We start from the raw sequence: 17,469 nt of genomic DNA on the forward strand, positions 1-17,469 counted from the left end.
GAGGAGGGGGCTAAAGGATCAAATCCAGGGCTCTGTGCCTGCTAGGAAGCTGCTTTCACACAGCTAGAGAATTTGGGCGTCTCAGCCACAGGAGTGTCCCTTAGCTGGTGAGTGACCTTGGGACAGAGGTCAGGAGCCTGTGACCCACCCTCGGGCCTTCCCCTATCTCGGTTCTTCCACCTACTATTGTGGAAATATCTACTTCTCTTTTCCCAGCCCTCTGGCCTGCAACACAGCTGTGAAGACTTTCTCCAGCTTTACACTGCTCTCTGGGCTCTAGAGGGAAGGATGAGAATGCCGAGTGGGAGGAGGGAGTGGGGGAGGTGTGGCCAGAATCAATAGCCAGTGCTGGGGGAGCTAGAAAGTCCAGGGTTGGGCTAAACAGCTGTGTTCTACTCTGGAAGCAGAGGCTAGGTGCCCAGAAGTGTCTAGGAAGGAGCCAAATATCTGGAGTTAATCTTTTCTTTTCCTTTTCTTCTTTTTTCTCTTCTGTCTTATTCCACCTCCTTCACTTTCTCCTCCTCCCCTTCTTCCATCTCTTCTTGTTTGCTGTGCTGGGGTTGAACCTAGGGCCTTGCCTTTGCCAGGCAAGCCTTTACCATTCTCTTCATCCATTCTATTTCTCACTGAGTTGCCCAGAGTGGCCTTCAATTCCTTCTGTAGTCCAGGCAGGCCTGTGTTAGTCTCCTGACAAACTGGGACTACAGGCTGCCTTAAGAGGTTTGTCTTGGGGTCTGACTTCTCTGTCTGTGCTCATGTTAATTAAGACTTCCAGGGAAGATGCATAGCAATGTGTGTGCTTGGATCTGGTTTCTGAGTCAGGTCTCACTGTGTCGCCTTGGCTGGCCTGGAACTCACAGGGAACCCCCTGCCGCTGCCACCCAACGTGTCCTGGTATAAATCCCTAGATTTTAAACCTCGTTACAGCTGCTGGTTTAAGAGATGCATGCCAATTAGACATGGTCATTTCTTCACTGAGAAAGGAGAAACAGGGAGAGACTGGCATTTGTTGAGGGACGATTTGAACCTAGGTACCTGGTACCCTTCACCTCACTTCTAGAAGTTAGCCTTCCTGATTAGGAACTGGGTTCCCGTTGTAGGAGTTCCTTGCTTAGGTTGGGAGTGTGGGTTCCTTGAGACCAGGGAGACTCAGAGAGTCTTACCTTCTGGGTACCTCTAGGCTCTGGGGCTGAGTTGGAGCCCTGAAATGAGAGAGAAGGTGCTTTGCCTGCCCTCGCAGGGGCCACTTTCTCCCTGGTACCCATCCCTGTGTTCCCAGGGGCTTCAGGCAAGAACAGCAGGAAGCAGTGGTACAATGGCGGTGGCAGCGTGCCTTCTTGATTCTGAGACACCCAGATGTTGTTCCTAGCTCCTGGCCACCTTCATGTTCTTACCTAGATTGTCTTGTCCTTTTGGGACCTGGGTCCTGCCCCCATTCTGACTCTTACTTTCCCCAGCTATGTTGTTTAAGGAGCCTGTCCTTGATGGCTGCTTGCTCCTCATTTCATGCTAATTCCCTCCATAGGCCACCACGGACAGAGGCCAGTCCCTGCCCCTCCCTGGTGACTTGGCTGCATCCCTGCGCCCCAAAGGCTGAGGGGATGGTGAGTGTTGGCAGAGTCCTGTTGGCCCATCCAGAATGGTAAGTACTGCTGCTGTCCTTGGTGCCCTCCTGGGTCCCTTGAGCAGTGGGGTAGGATGGGGGCAGAAGTGGGGGCAGGGCTGCCTGGAGAGGATGTGGTCTAGGGGGCTGGAGGGGGAAGCCCTGCCGAGGCGGCAAGCAAGCGAGGTTGCTGAGCATGGGAACATCTGATTTCTGCAGAGGTGATGCGGGGGTGGGGACGGGGAAGCCTTATGTTCTTAAGAGCTTAGACTGGAAGCTCTGGGTCCAGGGCTCATGGGTGGATAGGAAGGAGGTGGCAGCTGCTCTTAGGGCAGCCTGTACATGGTTCCAGGAAGCTGAAGGTTTGGGTGGGTAGCTGAGGGCTGGGAGCACAGCAAGGGCATGTGGGTTTGGGGGTTGGCCTGTTTCCAGGGTGTAGGTACTGTACCATGGAGGTACAGGGCCTGGACTATACCTGCCAAGCATGGGACCACCCCGTCACCATGCCGTTATTCATCCAATATTTTTTTTTTTTTTTTTGGTTTTTCGAGACAGGGTTTCCCTGTAGTTTCTAGAGCCTGTCCTGGAACTAGCTCTTGTAGACCACGCTGGCCTCGAACTCAGAGATCCGCCTGCCTCTGCCTCCCAAGTGCTGGGATTAAAGGCGTGCGCCACCACCGCCCGGCCTCATCCAATATTCTTGAGAAGGAAAATCCCCAACCTGTGGCCATCCCCAAGGTGTGTCCTTGGCCATCTGATTTGCCCTTCCACTTTGAGAGAGTTGCAGGGGGATGTGACTTCTGATGGCTCTGCAAGGATGGAGACAGTGAAACCAAGAATCCAGGCATGTGTGGCTCAGAGGCTGGCTGGTGGCGGAAGACAGCCTTCTGAAGATGGGCTTTCTTACAGGGTCACTGGGACGGGGCTAAGGGAACCCAGACTTGGTCACCATGCCTAGGGGAGCTAGAATTCAATTTGGTGACATGGCGACCTGGACATAAGCCTGGTACTCTCTCCCTCTTGCCTTGGCACATGAGGCCATGTTCAGGCAACAGTCCTTCAGGTTTGGGAGACTCTAGAGCAGAGGGTCTCAACCTTCCTAAGGCTGTGATCCTTCAGTACAGTTCATGTTGTGCTGACCCCAAACGTGAAATGATTTTCGTTGCTACTTCATCACTGTAAATTTGCCACTGTCATGAATCGTAATGCAAATATTTGTGTTTTTTTTATAATTTATTTTTACTTTATGTGTATTGGTGTTTTTCCTCCACATATCTCTGTGTGAGGGTGTTGGATCCCCTGGAATTGAAGTTACACATCATTGTGAGCTGCCATGTGGGTGCTGGGAATTGAACCCAGGTCCTCTAGAAAAACAGCCAGTGCTCTTAACCGCTGAGCCATTTCTCCAGCCCCACATTTGTGTTTTCCAGTGCTCTTAGTTGATCCCTGTGAAAGGTTGTTTGGTCCACAGGTTGAGAACCACTGCTCTAGATGCTTGTAAGATCACGCATTGGCTCCCTCAGCATCCTCAGCCCTGTTGCTCCATGCAGAGCTTGTGATTATGGGGCAGGGTCTCGTGGAGGTAGCTGGAGTAGGAAACGGGGTATGAGGTCAGCCCGAAGGGAAGCAGGGGAGGCCTAGGGAATGGCTCCTGGGAGCTGGGCTGAGTGTGCACCTGGGAATTAGTGTCTTGTTGGCAGTGGGCTCCATAACAGCAACTTGGGTTGGGGACAGGGAGAATTACTGTAAGTGGAAGAGGCGTGTGGCCCTGGTCAGCAGAGGAGATCTGGACTCTGGAAGCACGTGAGTCAGAATGGCAGCAGGGGCCAGGTGTCTCCCTCCTCTTGGCCCATGTTTCTATCCCCAGCCCTGACCTGGCTTCCTGAACAAGCAGCCTTCCCATTGGGGGCAGCATTCTTGTTTGCCCTGTTGTCTGGGTGATGTGACTGGGTGGAACTCCCATGTCAAATACATTGCCAGTGCTGCCCCGAGGGGCTGCCAGCCAGAGCCCTGTGAGTGCTAGAACTGCTAGTCTTGTGACGTGGGCACCTGTTTGCCAGCCTGGGCACGGGCCCAGGGTCACGCTCACTCTGGGGCTCCCGTCAGCTGACTATTCTGGGCTCTTGCTGACCTGGGCCAAAGTCAGGCCCCCAGCCAAGAGGGCCCTGAGGCGGCTCTCCCTGTCCCCAGAGGCCAGCTCTGGTTTCTGCTATATAAACAGAAGAGGACACACTGGCTTGGGGACAGTTCCCATCCAGAGTCTGCTCTGTCAGTATATGGCCTCAGCTGGGAAGGGTAGGCTGTCACAGTTCCACACTGGGTTTCTCGAGGCTGTGAAAAGAACCCCACTAACCCTGGATTCTTCCTTTGTTGTCTGGGGTTGTGAGGACGAGAGCTGGTAAGTCTGAGGAGTGGGGACCCTGAGGCGCAGAAACCTGGGCTGTTTGGATTTCCTTTTCCTCTCTGCCCATCTTGCCAGATGTTTTCCCTTGTGAACATTGTGCTGAGTCCTTTGGCTTTGAGGGGAGGGAAAAGGATGACTAAGGATGTTAGACAGTCGTGGAACTGGAGCTGTACCATGGCTTCACTCGGTGATGGAAATCAGACCTGGGGATACTTCAGGACTGACAGTGGGGACATAGGGGAAGAATTTGCCCTCTCCTCCCTCGGAGAGACTGCCCACAGGTTGTCCGTGTGGCCTGGTGGAGGCCTCGAGGTTGCTCAAGTAGAGGGGAAATAAAGTGAGCTAGATGCCTGTCAGGGAATCTCAGGGTTGCTCTCTGACTAGGGACCCAGGCTCCCTGTCCTGTTGGGCTATCTCAAGATTGCTTTCTGAGTAGGGACCTGGGCTCAGTCCTGCAGAAACCGGCCACTGGGCTGAGGGGTAGATCTTTTGCTGTTCCTCATCTTTCTCACTCTCCTTGCTGTCTGTCCCATCTGGGAGCTGAGGAGCAGTGTTGTACTGAAGCCAGCTAGCCACAAACATGCTCCCTGGGACCTGGGCCAGAAGCAGCCTCTTACGTGGGAAGCTCCCACACTCTCCTCCTCCTTCAAGTTTCCCCTTCTGAACAGGGTCTCTAACTGGATCCAGAGCCTGCACTAAAAATACTTTAACAATGGGCAAGTGTGGCGGCCTTCCCTGCTCCTTATCAGGGAGGCTTTATTTTGAATTTGGCTTTGTGCTGAGGAGGTTGGGTGGGGAGGAGACCTAGGGCTAAGGAAATTTGGTGGGTGTAGGAATCTTGGCGGGCCACCCTCCCAGGTGGAGAACTGGCTAGTAAAGATGCACCAAAGAGCTTGTTAGGGGGGACAAATGAGGCAGCCTTTCTCGATGACTTTAACCTCCTCTGTGCTTTCCTGCTCAGGCCGCCAGTCCTTGTTGAGGTCTGACCTTATTCCTATATACTGTGTATTAATTTCTCCAGCCTGGGAGGTAGATGGGGTAGAAAAGTCACGGGACTGCAGGAGGCTTCTGTGACCATGCTGACTTCCTTCAGGGATCAGTTTGCTGCCTCCCGCCAGTGTTAATCTAGCACTAGCTGCGTTCCTCACTGAGCTTTTGCTTTGCTCCTGTTTTCTCTCAGCCCCTCAGAGGGGAGGTGCTACTGTTTAGTTCTCAGAGAGGGAGAATGTAACCCTGGTCCCTGTCTGTCCCTTGCCACTCTCTGCTACAGATTTCCGACATCCGAGTCCGAGTGCTCTGTTTGGGTGTTCAGCCTTTCCCTCCTCCAGTGAACTGAATTCCCCACCCGTGGAACTTACAGTGTTCACATGGGAAATGATTTCGAAGGGGCCAAGGGACTTGGCCAGGTTTCACTACAAGGAGATTTGCTGGCTTGGAGCTCTTCCAGAGCTTGCCTGTATTTGAGGGAGCAGGGTGCATGCTTTATGGGCTAACCTGGGAACTCAAACTGGAAACCTGTTTGTGGGGGAGCAAAAAATCTCTGGTCACTGCAGGGCCTGGAGAAGGACCAGGTAATGAGAGCCAGAAACCTGGTCTTGGTCCTTCACCAAGGTTCCCAGAGCTGCCATGGGAAGCCCCTGGGGCAGCAGGTAACAGTGCCCACTGCTAGGGCAGGAAGTGGAAGTGGCCTGGTCCTGGCAGCATGGGGCCGAGCAGGGGAAGCTCCTGGGGCCGCTTCTCAGTGGGAGGAAACAAAGCTTACTTGACCCACCCCATGGGAAGAGCATGGAGGCTGTGGGTGGGGACAGTTTTAGTAAAAGTGGGGGAGGTTCCTGCCCTCCACATTACAGGGTGGGGCCCAGTCCAAGGGGCATCGGGGCATCGTGGGAAAGGGCTGTGTGAGTCCACTTCCCCTATTCCCTGTTTACCCAACTGGGGAATGATGGTGGACATTGCTAGCTCAGGCCACTTAGTGTTGGAGAGTAAAGGCCATAAAAGAAAAGGCCTCTGCAAGGGGAGGCAATCATCACCCGTCCTGTTGCTCACACATAGGTGGGGATGGAGCTGAGCTTGAGTCTGCCTCTAATTCCCTATCATACTGTTTCTTCCCCCCATCCTGTTATTTATTTATTTTTTATTTTATTTTATTTTATTTTTTTTTTTGAGGCTGAGCCTGAGTTTGTGTACCAGGTTAAACCTGAACTCTCGGAGGATCCTGCCTCTGAGCTAGGGTCACAGGTGCTTTTCTAATGTCATTGTGGTTCAGTTCCTCCTATCTCCCTGTGTAACCATTTATAGAACAAATGCCTAATGAGAAACAGCTACTATGATTTCAGAAACATACACTTGAATGAACTTGAACTCAGTCAAATCCAGCTGCGTCTGCACCCACTTACACCAGTGGTCTCAGTCTTCCAAATGCTGCGACCCTTCCTCATGCCATGGTGACCCCTAACCATAAAATTATTCTCGTTACTACTTCATAACTGTAATTTGTCTACTGTTAAGAATTGTAAATATCTGTATTTTCTGACCCATGTGAAATGACTGTTCTACCCCCAAAGGGGTCGTGATCCCACAGGTTAAGAATGACTATCATAGGGTAAAAGCTTGGGCATATAGTCTGATGACCTCTCTAGAGCCAACACAATTGGGACACAATCATCCAAATCAGGAACTGGCATGCTTCCAGCCCCATCACGGACTCCCATGGAGACACCTGTAACAGGCTGTGGCCATAACTGCCTCTGTGGTAGGTTTACAGGAATCCAGGTCAGGCAGTGTGGTCAGCAAGAAACATGGAACAGGAGTGAGGAATCTGTTTATAAAATGGAGGTTGTGATTTCAGCTCAGTCAGGATGGGCAGGAAGAGAGCTAAATGGTGTGATTCGGGTTTGGTATCTTGGCCCAAACTCTGTCTGGCCCTTTTTTATTATCTTGTTTCTGTGACTTACCCTCCCTATCACCAGTGGGAAAAGACTTAATTGGGCAGTTGGGTGGCCCAGGAGATGAAGTCAGAGGCCAGACAAGATTCCAGCAGTGGCTGCGCTAGCACTGCAGGGACGGGCTGCTCCAGGAATCAGCTGAAGGGCCTTGTAGGGCTGGGTGCTGGTGTGTATGGTCGGGTGGGCCCTGCCGTGGGCCTGACTGCATAGCACTGGCTCTTGTCTGCAGGCTGTTACCTCTCCTCCCTACCCTCCATGGGTTGCAGTTGTTCTCTTTTAGTTTTGGGACACAGCTCCCAGCATTACTTATTTCTCCTAACTCCAGTGAACAGTTGATCCTGGTGTGAGTCCTGAAAGCCAGACTTGGTGCTCCTTTGAGAGGTTTCTGTCTAGTCTGGAGCCAGGTTTGCTCTAGGTCTCCCAGAGATTGCATCAGTCATGAACCTGCTTCCACCTCGCAGAGCCTGGGCTTCTCTTCTTGAGCAGCCTCTGAGCAGCCTCCAAGCCTTTTTGCCTTTCTTCTGTCTGTGCTAAGCTGCATGCATCGCTCTGGTACCTGCATGGGTGGCCCCAGCTATGTCTCCACAGAGTAGCCCGTTCTCCTTACTGATGATTTGGAGTGGAGTGAGTTTAGCCCTCCATCATCACACTTCCGCACGGCGGCTTGTAGTTCCTTACTGTCCTCCAGCCTTGGGGCAGCAAGAGGGCAGGCCTCTACAGTGTGCAGTGGCTCGAGGGGCTGGCCGGGGTGGCGGTGCAGTGTGGGGGTATCCATAGCGAGTTCCCTGGTGCTTACCTGTCAGCTTCTACAGGGTGGTCTGTGCCACTTTGTGCAAAGGCAAAATGGTGGGGAGGGAGGAGGACGCAGGAAACTCAAGCTGAGCTAAGGACTGGGCCTCAGCACACCCGGTGAAGACAAGACAGTGCACCTGCTGTTGCTGGCAGGTACTAAAGCCATTTTGGAAGTAGAGGGAGGCATTCAGGGTTGGGTGGAGAGAGAAGGGGGGAGCAGGGAGCACAACCAGAGCAGGCGTGCCACTCCTAATCGAACCCCTGGACCCTGTCTTCAAATAATAGTGCCTTCCATACTTACACAAAGGCTCAAGGAAAGAAACATCTAACTCCGATGTCATGAGGGAAAGGCCCAGGATGTTTCCGGTTTACTCATCCCTGTCACACTTCAGCTCCCCCAGGCAGCCTAGCAGCCCTGTGGAAGGTGGCTTGACAAAGTTCAGAGCTGTGGACTCAGTCACAGCAAAACTGCATGTTGGCTTGGGGGTTCTGGTAACTTCTGATCAGGTCGCTGAATTGAGACCAGCAGTGTATGAAAGCTGCTCCCTGTGGAGTGAAGATTTAGGAGGAAGTGACGGGCTAGTTAGGGAGGTCTTTTCTGGAGAGGGGCTGGAATCCAGGTTACAAATGCCAGGCAAACATTCTAGCACCGAGCTACACCCTCAGCCCGTTTTTTTTTTTTTTAAAAGGGATATGGCCAGAAAGGAAGGTGGTTGGGTATTCCCAGTTAAGGCTGCTGTACTAGTGGGTTGGCATTGGTTGTGGTTGGCAGCAGAAATGGGGGGCAGGGACAGACAGATATTTCAAAGAATTCCAGTTGGGGAAAGTTGGAGGATATGCTCAAAACCTCTGAGCCTTCTCTCCAGACTTTTTTTCCTTACCTTGCTAGCAAATGAGTGCCCCCCAAGCTTGGGCTGGACAGAGCACCGGTAAGGAGACAGCGGGACAGAGAAATAGGCTCCAGGTGGCTGCAGCCTGGTCTGCAGGTGAATAAAGCCCTGGAAGGCCCGGAACTGCAAGTGGTAACTAGTTAGAGCCGCTCTCTTCCCTGCTGCTGGAGAGGCAAGGCAGGTGCTTCCACAGCGGGACTGGGGCCAGGGAATTGGCAAGAGGGCGTGAAAAGAGCCCCTTGCAGATGGCCCTGGGTTCGACTCCAGTGTGCCACCACCTAGCCGAGTGACCTTGAGCAAATGTCATTATGTCTCTGAGTCTATTTATAAAATGGGAAGAGTTGGCATGAGTTGGAGATTTCTCAGGCTCCACCCGGTTCTGAAATTCGGCAATTTCTCAACTAGGGTGCATCCATCCTGCGAAGGGTTAGGGAGGCCACTGGTGAGAAACTACTATCAGTTCGTAGCAGAATCAGTTAGGCCAGGACAAAGCCATGCCCTTTGGGAAAAGACTTTGAAAGCCAGATCGTCCTTCACCAGGAGCAAGGCTAGGGTTCTAGTTGCCATCCCTGGGGCCAGAGACATTGCTGGGCAAGACGCGTGAAGTGCACAGCATTGCCAGACGCCGAGGCAGGGGCACAGCCCACCTTCCCTTCTCCTGGGTGTGTCCCAGAGTTGCTTGCCTCAGCTCTGGGACTACTCTGGCCTGCCGGCAGTGGCAGGAGTGACACCCTAGGTGCCCCAGAGACAGGCTGGGAAAGGGGCAAAGGCGGAGCAAAGCCCGGGGTAGGAGTGGGTAGGAGGGCGCGGGCGCGGTAGGCACTGGGAGCAGCTGGAGGGGAGGAGATCCTGATCCGGGGAAGCCCTGCGGGTGCGGCTCTACAACACCCCCTCCTCCCGGTCGGTTATTTCGGACCCCGGGACCCGATCCCGGGTCCGGCTTGGGGAGCCTAGCAGGTCTGGAAGCTGCTATATTTAGCCCGCTCAGCGGGCGAGAGGAAAACTATTTATAGATCAAACAATCCGCACTCCCTGCGTCAATGGAACCCCGCGTGCGTCACGCGCACAGACATTCCAGGCCCCCCCTCTCTTCGCCCCGCCCCCTCGGGCTCCCCGTCCCCGCGCCTCCTCCTGGCCGCCTCCCGCCGGAACCGCGCCGCCCCCCGCGCCCTTGTATGGCCAAAGCTCGCCCGGCCGCGTGCGTCAGTGGCGCCCCCGCCCCTCCCCATGCGTCACGGAGCGCTTAAGAGGAGGGTCGGACTCGCCAGGGGAGCCCCAGTGCAGGAGGCGGTGAAAGTTGTGGGAGTGTGCGAGAAGGACTGCACAGCGCACGCGGGACCAGGTTGCGACTGGGTCGCTGGTCCCGGCCAGGGGGAACAGCAGCCGGCCGGGTAGGTATCCCGCGGGGAATGTACGTCTGTTTCTATGGGTGGTGTACGAATGAGATGGGTGTACGCGCGGGCGGAAAGGATGGCTTCGGGTCGGCTTGCGAGGATGGGTGTGTAGAGTGCATCTGTGGTGTTAAAAGGTAGCTGTTGGAATAGAGTGAGCTCGGGCTTGAGGTTTGGGGACAGGGTAAAGGGTCTGCAAGGTGGTTGGTGCAGGTAGGTAGTGGAGGCTTGTCCAGCGGTTTTTTTTTTTGTTGTTGTTGTTGTTTGTTTGTTTTGTTTTTTTGTCTTGGTTTGGTTTTCCCCAGGGCGCCCAAAGATGCACACCGTCCTCTGTGTTTGGATGCTGATTGTGGGGTGGGGGGTGTCTGAGCATCTTGAGGGGAGAAGGTATACAGTAGAGCTTCAGCGCTGCTGGGATCCATCCAACTCCGTATAGGATTGGATTTCCTCGAGTCTCCCTCCTAGGCTGTTAGCCCCTTTCACTGTTGTTTACTTAACACTTTATAGGCTGTAAAATTCAGATTTCCCCTACTGAACTTCTGTCTGATCGACGGCAGGAAGACCTGGGGATGCTAAAGGAAATGGCTAGCTAGATTGGCGGGGGTAATTGCTGTGTTGGACTAAGTTGGCAGGTTCAGGGTTGTCTAGAAGCATAGGAAGAAGTTTTAGCCCTACCCTGGTTGCAGTCAGGAAAAGGGGCACGTGGAGACTAGGTGGAAGTTGCTTAAGCTGGAGTCTTAGTGTGGTACTGACTAGGGGATAAACCCTCTTGTCGATCCAGATTGGCTTGCATATCACCCAATGGTCCCTGTTGAATCCGTTAAATAGCGTGCAGCCTGAGGTTTGTTTCACCTAACAGGTGCAAGACACTGTGTTGCCAGGACCTGGCCTAAGCCGGCTTCTCCCACTCCCTCCTTCAACCCCGCCTCTTCCTCCTCCTCCCCTTGGGACTGCCTCCCCCCTCCCCCCCCCCAGGAGGCTAGACACAGGTCTCTATCTTGTGTGTGTTGCTGACTGTATGCTTGAAGTAGGGTAGATTGGTGGGGGTTGATCCGGATGTAGGATGTCCAAGTGGAGAAACAGGATTTGAATGGGGCTGGAGCAAGTGCCCAGTCCTGACTGGCTGCCACTCTTCTTCCTCCACCCCCAGCCCATCCCTGCCTAGGCTTCTGCTAGCAAGCAGAGGCAGAAGTGGCCATGTTTATTTCTCACAGGTGCTGTATGCCTGAGGGAAACGCCACTGGGCAGACAGGGCTGGAAGTTGGGGGTACTATTGTTTGGGTGGTTGCGTGTCAGGCCAGGGGTGGAGCTGTCTTGTCCAGGCACCTAGGGGTGGGGTGGGGATGGAAGAAATACTGGACAAGAGGGCTTCAAGAGCTTCTGGACAGCAAGTGGTGACAGTCTTTGCTCCATTACTACCCCATCTCCTGCGCCAGCTTGAGTTCCTATGTGGCTTGCTAGGAAGGCTAGGACTGTTCCAGACTCCAGACTTGGAGTTTGGAAAGGACACGGGGTCCTGGAGCCACCTCTGCAGGATTTCTATCTCTGATCTTCCAGGTGCTCACTTTGGGGAGGGGGACTTTGACTTTGCCAAGCCCCTGAATGCTATAAGAAACAGACATCTGCTTTAGCAGAGGAACTTAGGCAGGGACTGGTTGTCTTCATGTACCTACCAATAGGCTTCTGCACTCTGCTAACAAGCTTGTAGCTACTGCTGGACTCTTGAGTGTCCTCTTATGAAAATGACCAGGTTACCTGAGAAATTCCTTTTGAGGGTGGTCCTTTCTCTTGTGTGTCCAGAGGTTCCTCTCTCGGTCTACCTGCTCAGTCTCTCATCTCCCTCCAGTATATGGTACTTAAGACTTTATTCTTAATTATTTTTAACTGTGTGTGTGTGTGTGTGTGTGTGTGTGTGTGTGTGTACACACGAATGCGCGCACACACGGATCCTATAAGGGTGGAGGCATCAGATGCTCTGGAGCTGGAGTTATAGATGGTTGTGAGCCACCTGATATGGGTACTGGTACCTGAACTTGGGTCCTGTGGAAGAGCAATGCCTGCCCTTAACCACTGAGCCATCTCTCCAGCCCCCAGTATATGGCATTTAAATGTCTGTAGCTGTGTTACCCAGTAATACCCCCAACACCTGAAAACATCCCAGAAAGTACAGAATTGGGGCACAGTCCCAAATAGTAGGACCGGGTGCCTGTGGAAACAGCACGCAGGGCTGAGGCGGGGCAGGGGTCTGGCGCTGCCTTGCTCCTAAAACCACTGTGGTAGACAGTTGTACCATGGCCCGCAGCTTCTCCATTTCCTGGATGTCTGTGGAGGCAGACACTGTGGGGTGTGAGGAAGGGGTATGCAGAGTCTAGGGGTGTGCCTGGGAATGTATTCCCAGTAAGTGCCTGGTTGAAAAAAACAGCAGATCTGCTCCTGGGGGCTGGAGCTCTGTGGGTTGCCTCTCCCAGCCCCCACCCATGAACAGGAGGCTGAGAGTTGGAGGCACACAGCTTCCCCCTGTTCCTACAGGGAGGTGCTGGTTAGGTGCCTTCTGTAGGGTTCCCAGGTGCACTGGGATGTGGCTGGCCTTCCGACTGTGCTCTCTGGGGCTGGGAGCAGAATGGTAGTAGCTTTGTGGCTCATAGAGTGAGATAGTGCCTAGGCGGCGGGGGAGGGATGAGGATTCCTGGGTTCCGTGGTCTTGCCACATGGCTGTCTTGGGACTATCAAACTTTTTGCTTTTTCTTACTGGCTCCTCCCCTTCCTCCGTGGGTCTCCTCCTTCTCCAGAGATGCCCTGTATCCAAGCCCAATATGGAACACCAGCAACAAGCCCAGGACCGCGTGACTACCTGACGAGTGACCCCCTGGCCCTTGAGTTCAGCAAGCCTACCATGGACCTGGCCAGCCCTGAGGCAGCGCCCACTGCACCCACTACCCTGCCCAGCTTCAGCACCTTCATGGATGGCTACGCCGGAGAGTTCGACACCTTCCTGTACCAGCTGCCGGGGACAACCCAGCCATGCTCCTCAGCTTCTTCGTCAGCTTCCTCCACGTCTTCTTCCTCATCCTCGGCCACCTCTCCCGCCTCTGCTTCCTTCAAGTTTGAGGACTTCCAGGTGTATGGCTGTTATCCCGGCACCCTGAGTGGCCCATTAGATGAGACCCTGTCCTCCAGCGGCTCTGATTACTATGGCAGTCTCTGCTCAGTCCCCTCGCCATCTACACCCAGCTTCCAGCCACCCCAGCTCTCTCCCTGGGATGGCTCATTTGGCCCCTTCTCCCCCAGCCAGACTTATGAAGGCCTTCGGGCATGGACAGAGCAGTTGCCCAAGGCTTCTGGGCCTCCACCACCTCCAACCTTCTTCTCCTTCAGTCCCCCAACGGGTCCGAGCCCCAGCCTGGCCCAGAGTTCTCTCAAGCTGTTCTCGCCACCATCCACCCACCAGCTTGGGAAGGGAGAGAGCTATTCCATGCCAGCGGCTTTCCCTGGCTTGTCACCCACTTCTCCGAACCTTGACACTTCCGGGATTCTGGATGCACCTGTGACTTCCACCAAGGCCCGGAGTGGGGCTTCAGGTGGCAGTGAAGGCCGCTGTGCCGTTTGTGGGGACAACGCTTCCTGCCAGCATTACGGGGTCCGCACCTGTGAGGGCTGCAAGGGTTTCTTCAAGGTATTTTGCCATTTTGGGGTGCCTACAACTTGTTGGAAGTGGGAGTGGAGTGGGCCATCACAGAGATCTGAAATGACCTTCACAGCTGGTTCTATCCTGCAGGAGTCAGGGACCCACCAATTTCAGACCTGGGACCCTTCCTTCACGAGGGCCCACAGGTCTGTAAGCCTGCAGAAAGCTAGGGAAGGGGGCAGATGGTGTGGCCTGCAGTGGTGGTCAGGAAGAGAAATTCTAGTGGGCAGCCTCTGGTTCTGCTCTGCCCCCACCCTCACCCTGGTAACAAGGGGGGCACAGACACTTGTGTTCCTGGCACTGGATGAAAGATTCCAGGCAGAGGGTTTGGTTCTTGCAGGCTGGGGGTGGACTTAGGAACAGGCTGTGTGTTTGTCCCAGTGCTGGGTGCCCGCTTGGCTTCCCTTCTCCACCCCCATCCCCTTAGCGCTCCCTTCCTTGTCCCAGGAGAGGGCAGGTGGACACAGGCAGACACCTGTTCAGGACGGGTGTCTGGACAGCCTTAGGAGTCCCTAGCATAGTCTTGGGTTCTGTGATCTTTCTTTTGAGGCAGAATCCTCCCCCAATGTGTCCCAGACTTCTCTCCCCATTCTGGACCTCCATTTCTCCCTCCCCTGCACCCAAATGTTAGGAAAATAGCTATGAACAGAGGGTGCTTTTGTCTTCGTCGGCAGCAGGATCGGAACGGTCCCCTCCCCTAGGCCTCCCCCCCCATTCTCTGACAGCCTGTTCCGTGTTGCCCCCCCTCCAGCGTACAGTGCAGAAAAGTGCCAAGTACATCTGCCTGGCAAACAAGGACTGCCCCGTGGACAAGAGGCGGCGGAACCGCTGCCAGTTCTGTCGCTTCCAGAAGTGCCTGGCTGTGGGCATGGTGAAGGAAGGTGGGTGGTTAGATGGGGCTCTTGGCATAAGTGACCTGATAGGGTGGGGGGCAGCCATGGTTACCAGGCATCTGCACTTAATTCCAGCTCCCAGCTCTAGACTTCAGCCCCTACAAGTAGATGGCAGCTTCCACCTGCCTTGCTGGCAAGGGTGGGTGGGGCTGAGTTCTGCATTTTTGACTTCTCAGAAGTGGTGTGTGTAGTGTGGGCTGTAGACCCCTTCTCCAGATTCCTTCATTCCCTACTTCATCATTGTCTGTTTCTCTGCAGTTGTCCGAACAGACAGCCTAAAGGGGCGGCGTGGCCGGCTGCCTTCTAAACCCAAACAACCCCCGGACATCTCTCCCACCAATCTCCTAACTTCTCTCATCCGGGTGCATTTGGACTCTGGGCCTAGCACTGCCAAGTTGGATTATTCCAAGGTGAGGTCCCGCCCACCCAGCCTGCTCCTGGGAACATAAATGCTGTAATGTCTTTGTGCATGTTAGGGAAACTTCTCTTTCCAGGGCAACATTAGAAAATGGGGAACCCCCTCAGCATTGACTAGCTGGAGAAATGCACTGGGGTGGACTTGGGGTCAGGGAATCGATTACAAACAACCTCCATAGCCCTGGGTTTCCCTGTGGGGATTGCTGAGCACATGGGCCCAGTGTAGGGCTCATTTGCATTCCTGGATCTGGTGTCGCAGTGGGACACAGCTGTGTGTGTGCAGTAGCGGGTGGTGCTTACCTCTCCGTGGCCCTTCTCAGTTCCAGGAGCTGGTGCTGCCCTGCTTCGGGAAGGAAGATGCAGGCGATGTGCAGCAGTTTTATGACTTGCTCATGGGTTCCCTGGAAGTTATTCGAAAGTGGGCAGAGAAGATCCCTGGCTTTGCAGAGCTTTCCTCCGGAGACCAAGACCTGCTGCTGGAGTCAGCCTTCCTGGAACTCTTCGTTCTCCGCCTGGCCTACCGGTAAGCTGCCCACCCTCCATCCTCCTGGTCCTAGCCCTGCTGCCCCAGCCTGCCCGCACCCGAGTCCTGACTGTCATCTACCTCCTTCCAGATCTAAGCCTGGTGAAGGGAAGCTCGTCTTTTGCTCAGGCCTGGTGCTACACCGGCTGCAGTGTGCCCGAGGCTTTGGCAACTGGATTGACAGCATCCTAGCCTTCTCACAGTCCCTGCATAGCTTGGCTGTTGATGTCCCTGCCTTTGCCTGCCTGTCTGCTCTGGTCCTTACTGCTGGTGAGTAGCAAGCACCAGACTGGGCCCAAGGGTTGCAGGTCCATTGGATAGGTAGCATCTAGCACTATGGGGCCCCTAGAGTGCCCGCAGCATTTGGGATGCCAGGACCTGGAGAGAGGGACGCAACTGTATCTGCCTCTAAAGCTCACATCAACCTTTGAATGACCCCAGGATCACTGAGATACAGCCTGATACAGCCTTAGATGCTGGGTATCTGGTGTAGGGTTTCAGTTAATGGGTTTTTTTTTTTTTTTGGTTTTTCGAGACAGGGTTTCCCTGTAGTTTCTAGAGCCTGTCCTGGAACTAGCTCTTGTAGACCAGGCTGGCCTCGATCCGCCTGCCTCTGCCTCCCGAGTGCTGGGATTAAAGGCGTGCGCTACCACCGCCCGGCTTTCAGTTAGTTTTGAAATCTCCCTGTCAATCAATCTTACAGCACACAGAAAAGTGCATGCATGAAGTTTTCGCACGCTGCACTTGGATAGCCAGCATTGTGGTCCAGAGTAGAGGAGCAGCCTCAGCTTTGTTAGGCTCCCTCCCTTTCTTGTCTCTGTAAGAGGCAGCCACTCCGCCAGCCACAGTGGTTGTGCGTCGTGTTGTGGCTATTGCTATATGTATATCATGGTGGAAGGGCTCCGTAGCTACAGTGGCTGTGTGTGTCGTGGATATTGTTATTGTATCACAGTGGAAGGGCTCTGGTGACTTATGTAGAGGTTCCTGGTATCTTCTTCTACCTCCTTTTCCACTTAAACTTCTTAGAGGACCTACCTGAATAGAAGAACAAAATCAGAAGAGCTGGGACTTGAAGGGGTAATGAGGTCTATACTTGGCTCTCCTTGATGGCAGCCCTAAGTCACTGCTGTGAAGCTCCAGGCTTTCTTAGAACTATGTAGAACCTGTACCCCAGAAAACCTGGATTAGGGTTTTATTTTGTTTTCAAGCTGTCTGGGCCTCATTCTCTCTTGGGATGCTGGAAGTGATGGTTTCAGATGCTAACCAGTCAGGGGAATGGGTTCTTGTGGCACATGCTAGGGGAGCTGGGCGGGTTTGTGGGGGAGAGGGGGGTCCACTGAGTGGCTTCTTCTGCATTCCTTGCTGCAGACCGACACGGACTCCAGGAGCCTCGGCGCGTGGAGGAGCTGCAGAATCGCATTACCAGCTGCATGAAGGAGCACATGGCTACTGTGGCGGGAGAGCCCCAGCCAGCCAGCTGCCTGTCACGTCTGCTGGGCAAATTGCCTGAGCTTCGGACCCTGGGCGCCCAAGGCCTGCAGCGTATCTTATACCTCAAGCTGGAGGACGTGGTGCCCCCTCCACCTATTTTGGACAAGATCTTAATGGACACATTGTCTTTCTGATCCCTACCCCGAACACGTGTGCACACATGCGTGTGCTCTCATGTCACCCATGTGCCTTTAAGCCCATGGATCCCCAGAACACCCCGCTCCCAGCCTGGTTTTGAGCTGAGACTGACTCGCCTCCTCACTCCAGAGGATGTACAGGGCGCTCAAGACCTGGGGAGGGTGTGTATTCATGGGGGTGACACCGCTATTTGTCTTATCCCTGTAGCTCAGTCCTGGCCTTCGTGGTTTTTTTTTTTTTTTTTTGTAAGATAAAAACATTTTTAACACATACCACTCTGCTGTAAATGAGCTGAAG

General features: G+C 54.1%; 1 protein-coding gene across 2 annotated transcripts; it reads left to right on the forward strand.

The window, feature by feature from the left end:
- Positions 1-1,538: 1,538 nt before the first annotated feature.
- Nr4a1 (nuclear receptor subfamily 4 group A member 1) lies at positions 1,539-17,443 on the forward strand. Of its 2 annotated transcripts, none has more exons than XM_038342932.1 (7): positions 1,539-1,642; positions 12,815-13,698; positions 14,462-14,591; positions 14,862-15,013; positions 15,341-15,543; positions 15,635-15,813; positions 16,912-17,443. In XM_038342932.1, the coding sequence occupies exons 2-7, from the start codon at positions 12,817-12,819 to the stop codon at positions 17,166-17,168; spliced, it is 1,803 nt and encodes a 600-aa protein (XP_038198860.1). In that variant the 5' UTR covers positions 1,539-1,642; positions 12,815-12,816; the 3' UTR covers positions 17,169-17,443. The 2 variants fall into 2 exon arrangements, with proteins under 2 accessions (XP_038198860.1, XP_038198859.1); XM_038342931.1 differs by lacking the exon at positions 1,539-1,642 and adding an exon at positions 9,905-10,025.
- The last annotated feature ends 26 nt before the right edge of the window (positions 17,444-17,469 follow it).

The sequence above is a fragment of the Arvicola amphibius genome, chromosome 9, assembly GCF_903992535.2.
Source record: "Arvicola amphibius chromosome 9, mArvAmp1.2, whole genome shotgun sequence".
NCBI lineage: Eukaryota > Metazoa > Chordata > Mammalia > Rodentia > Cricetidae > Arvicola > Arvicola amphibius.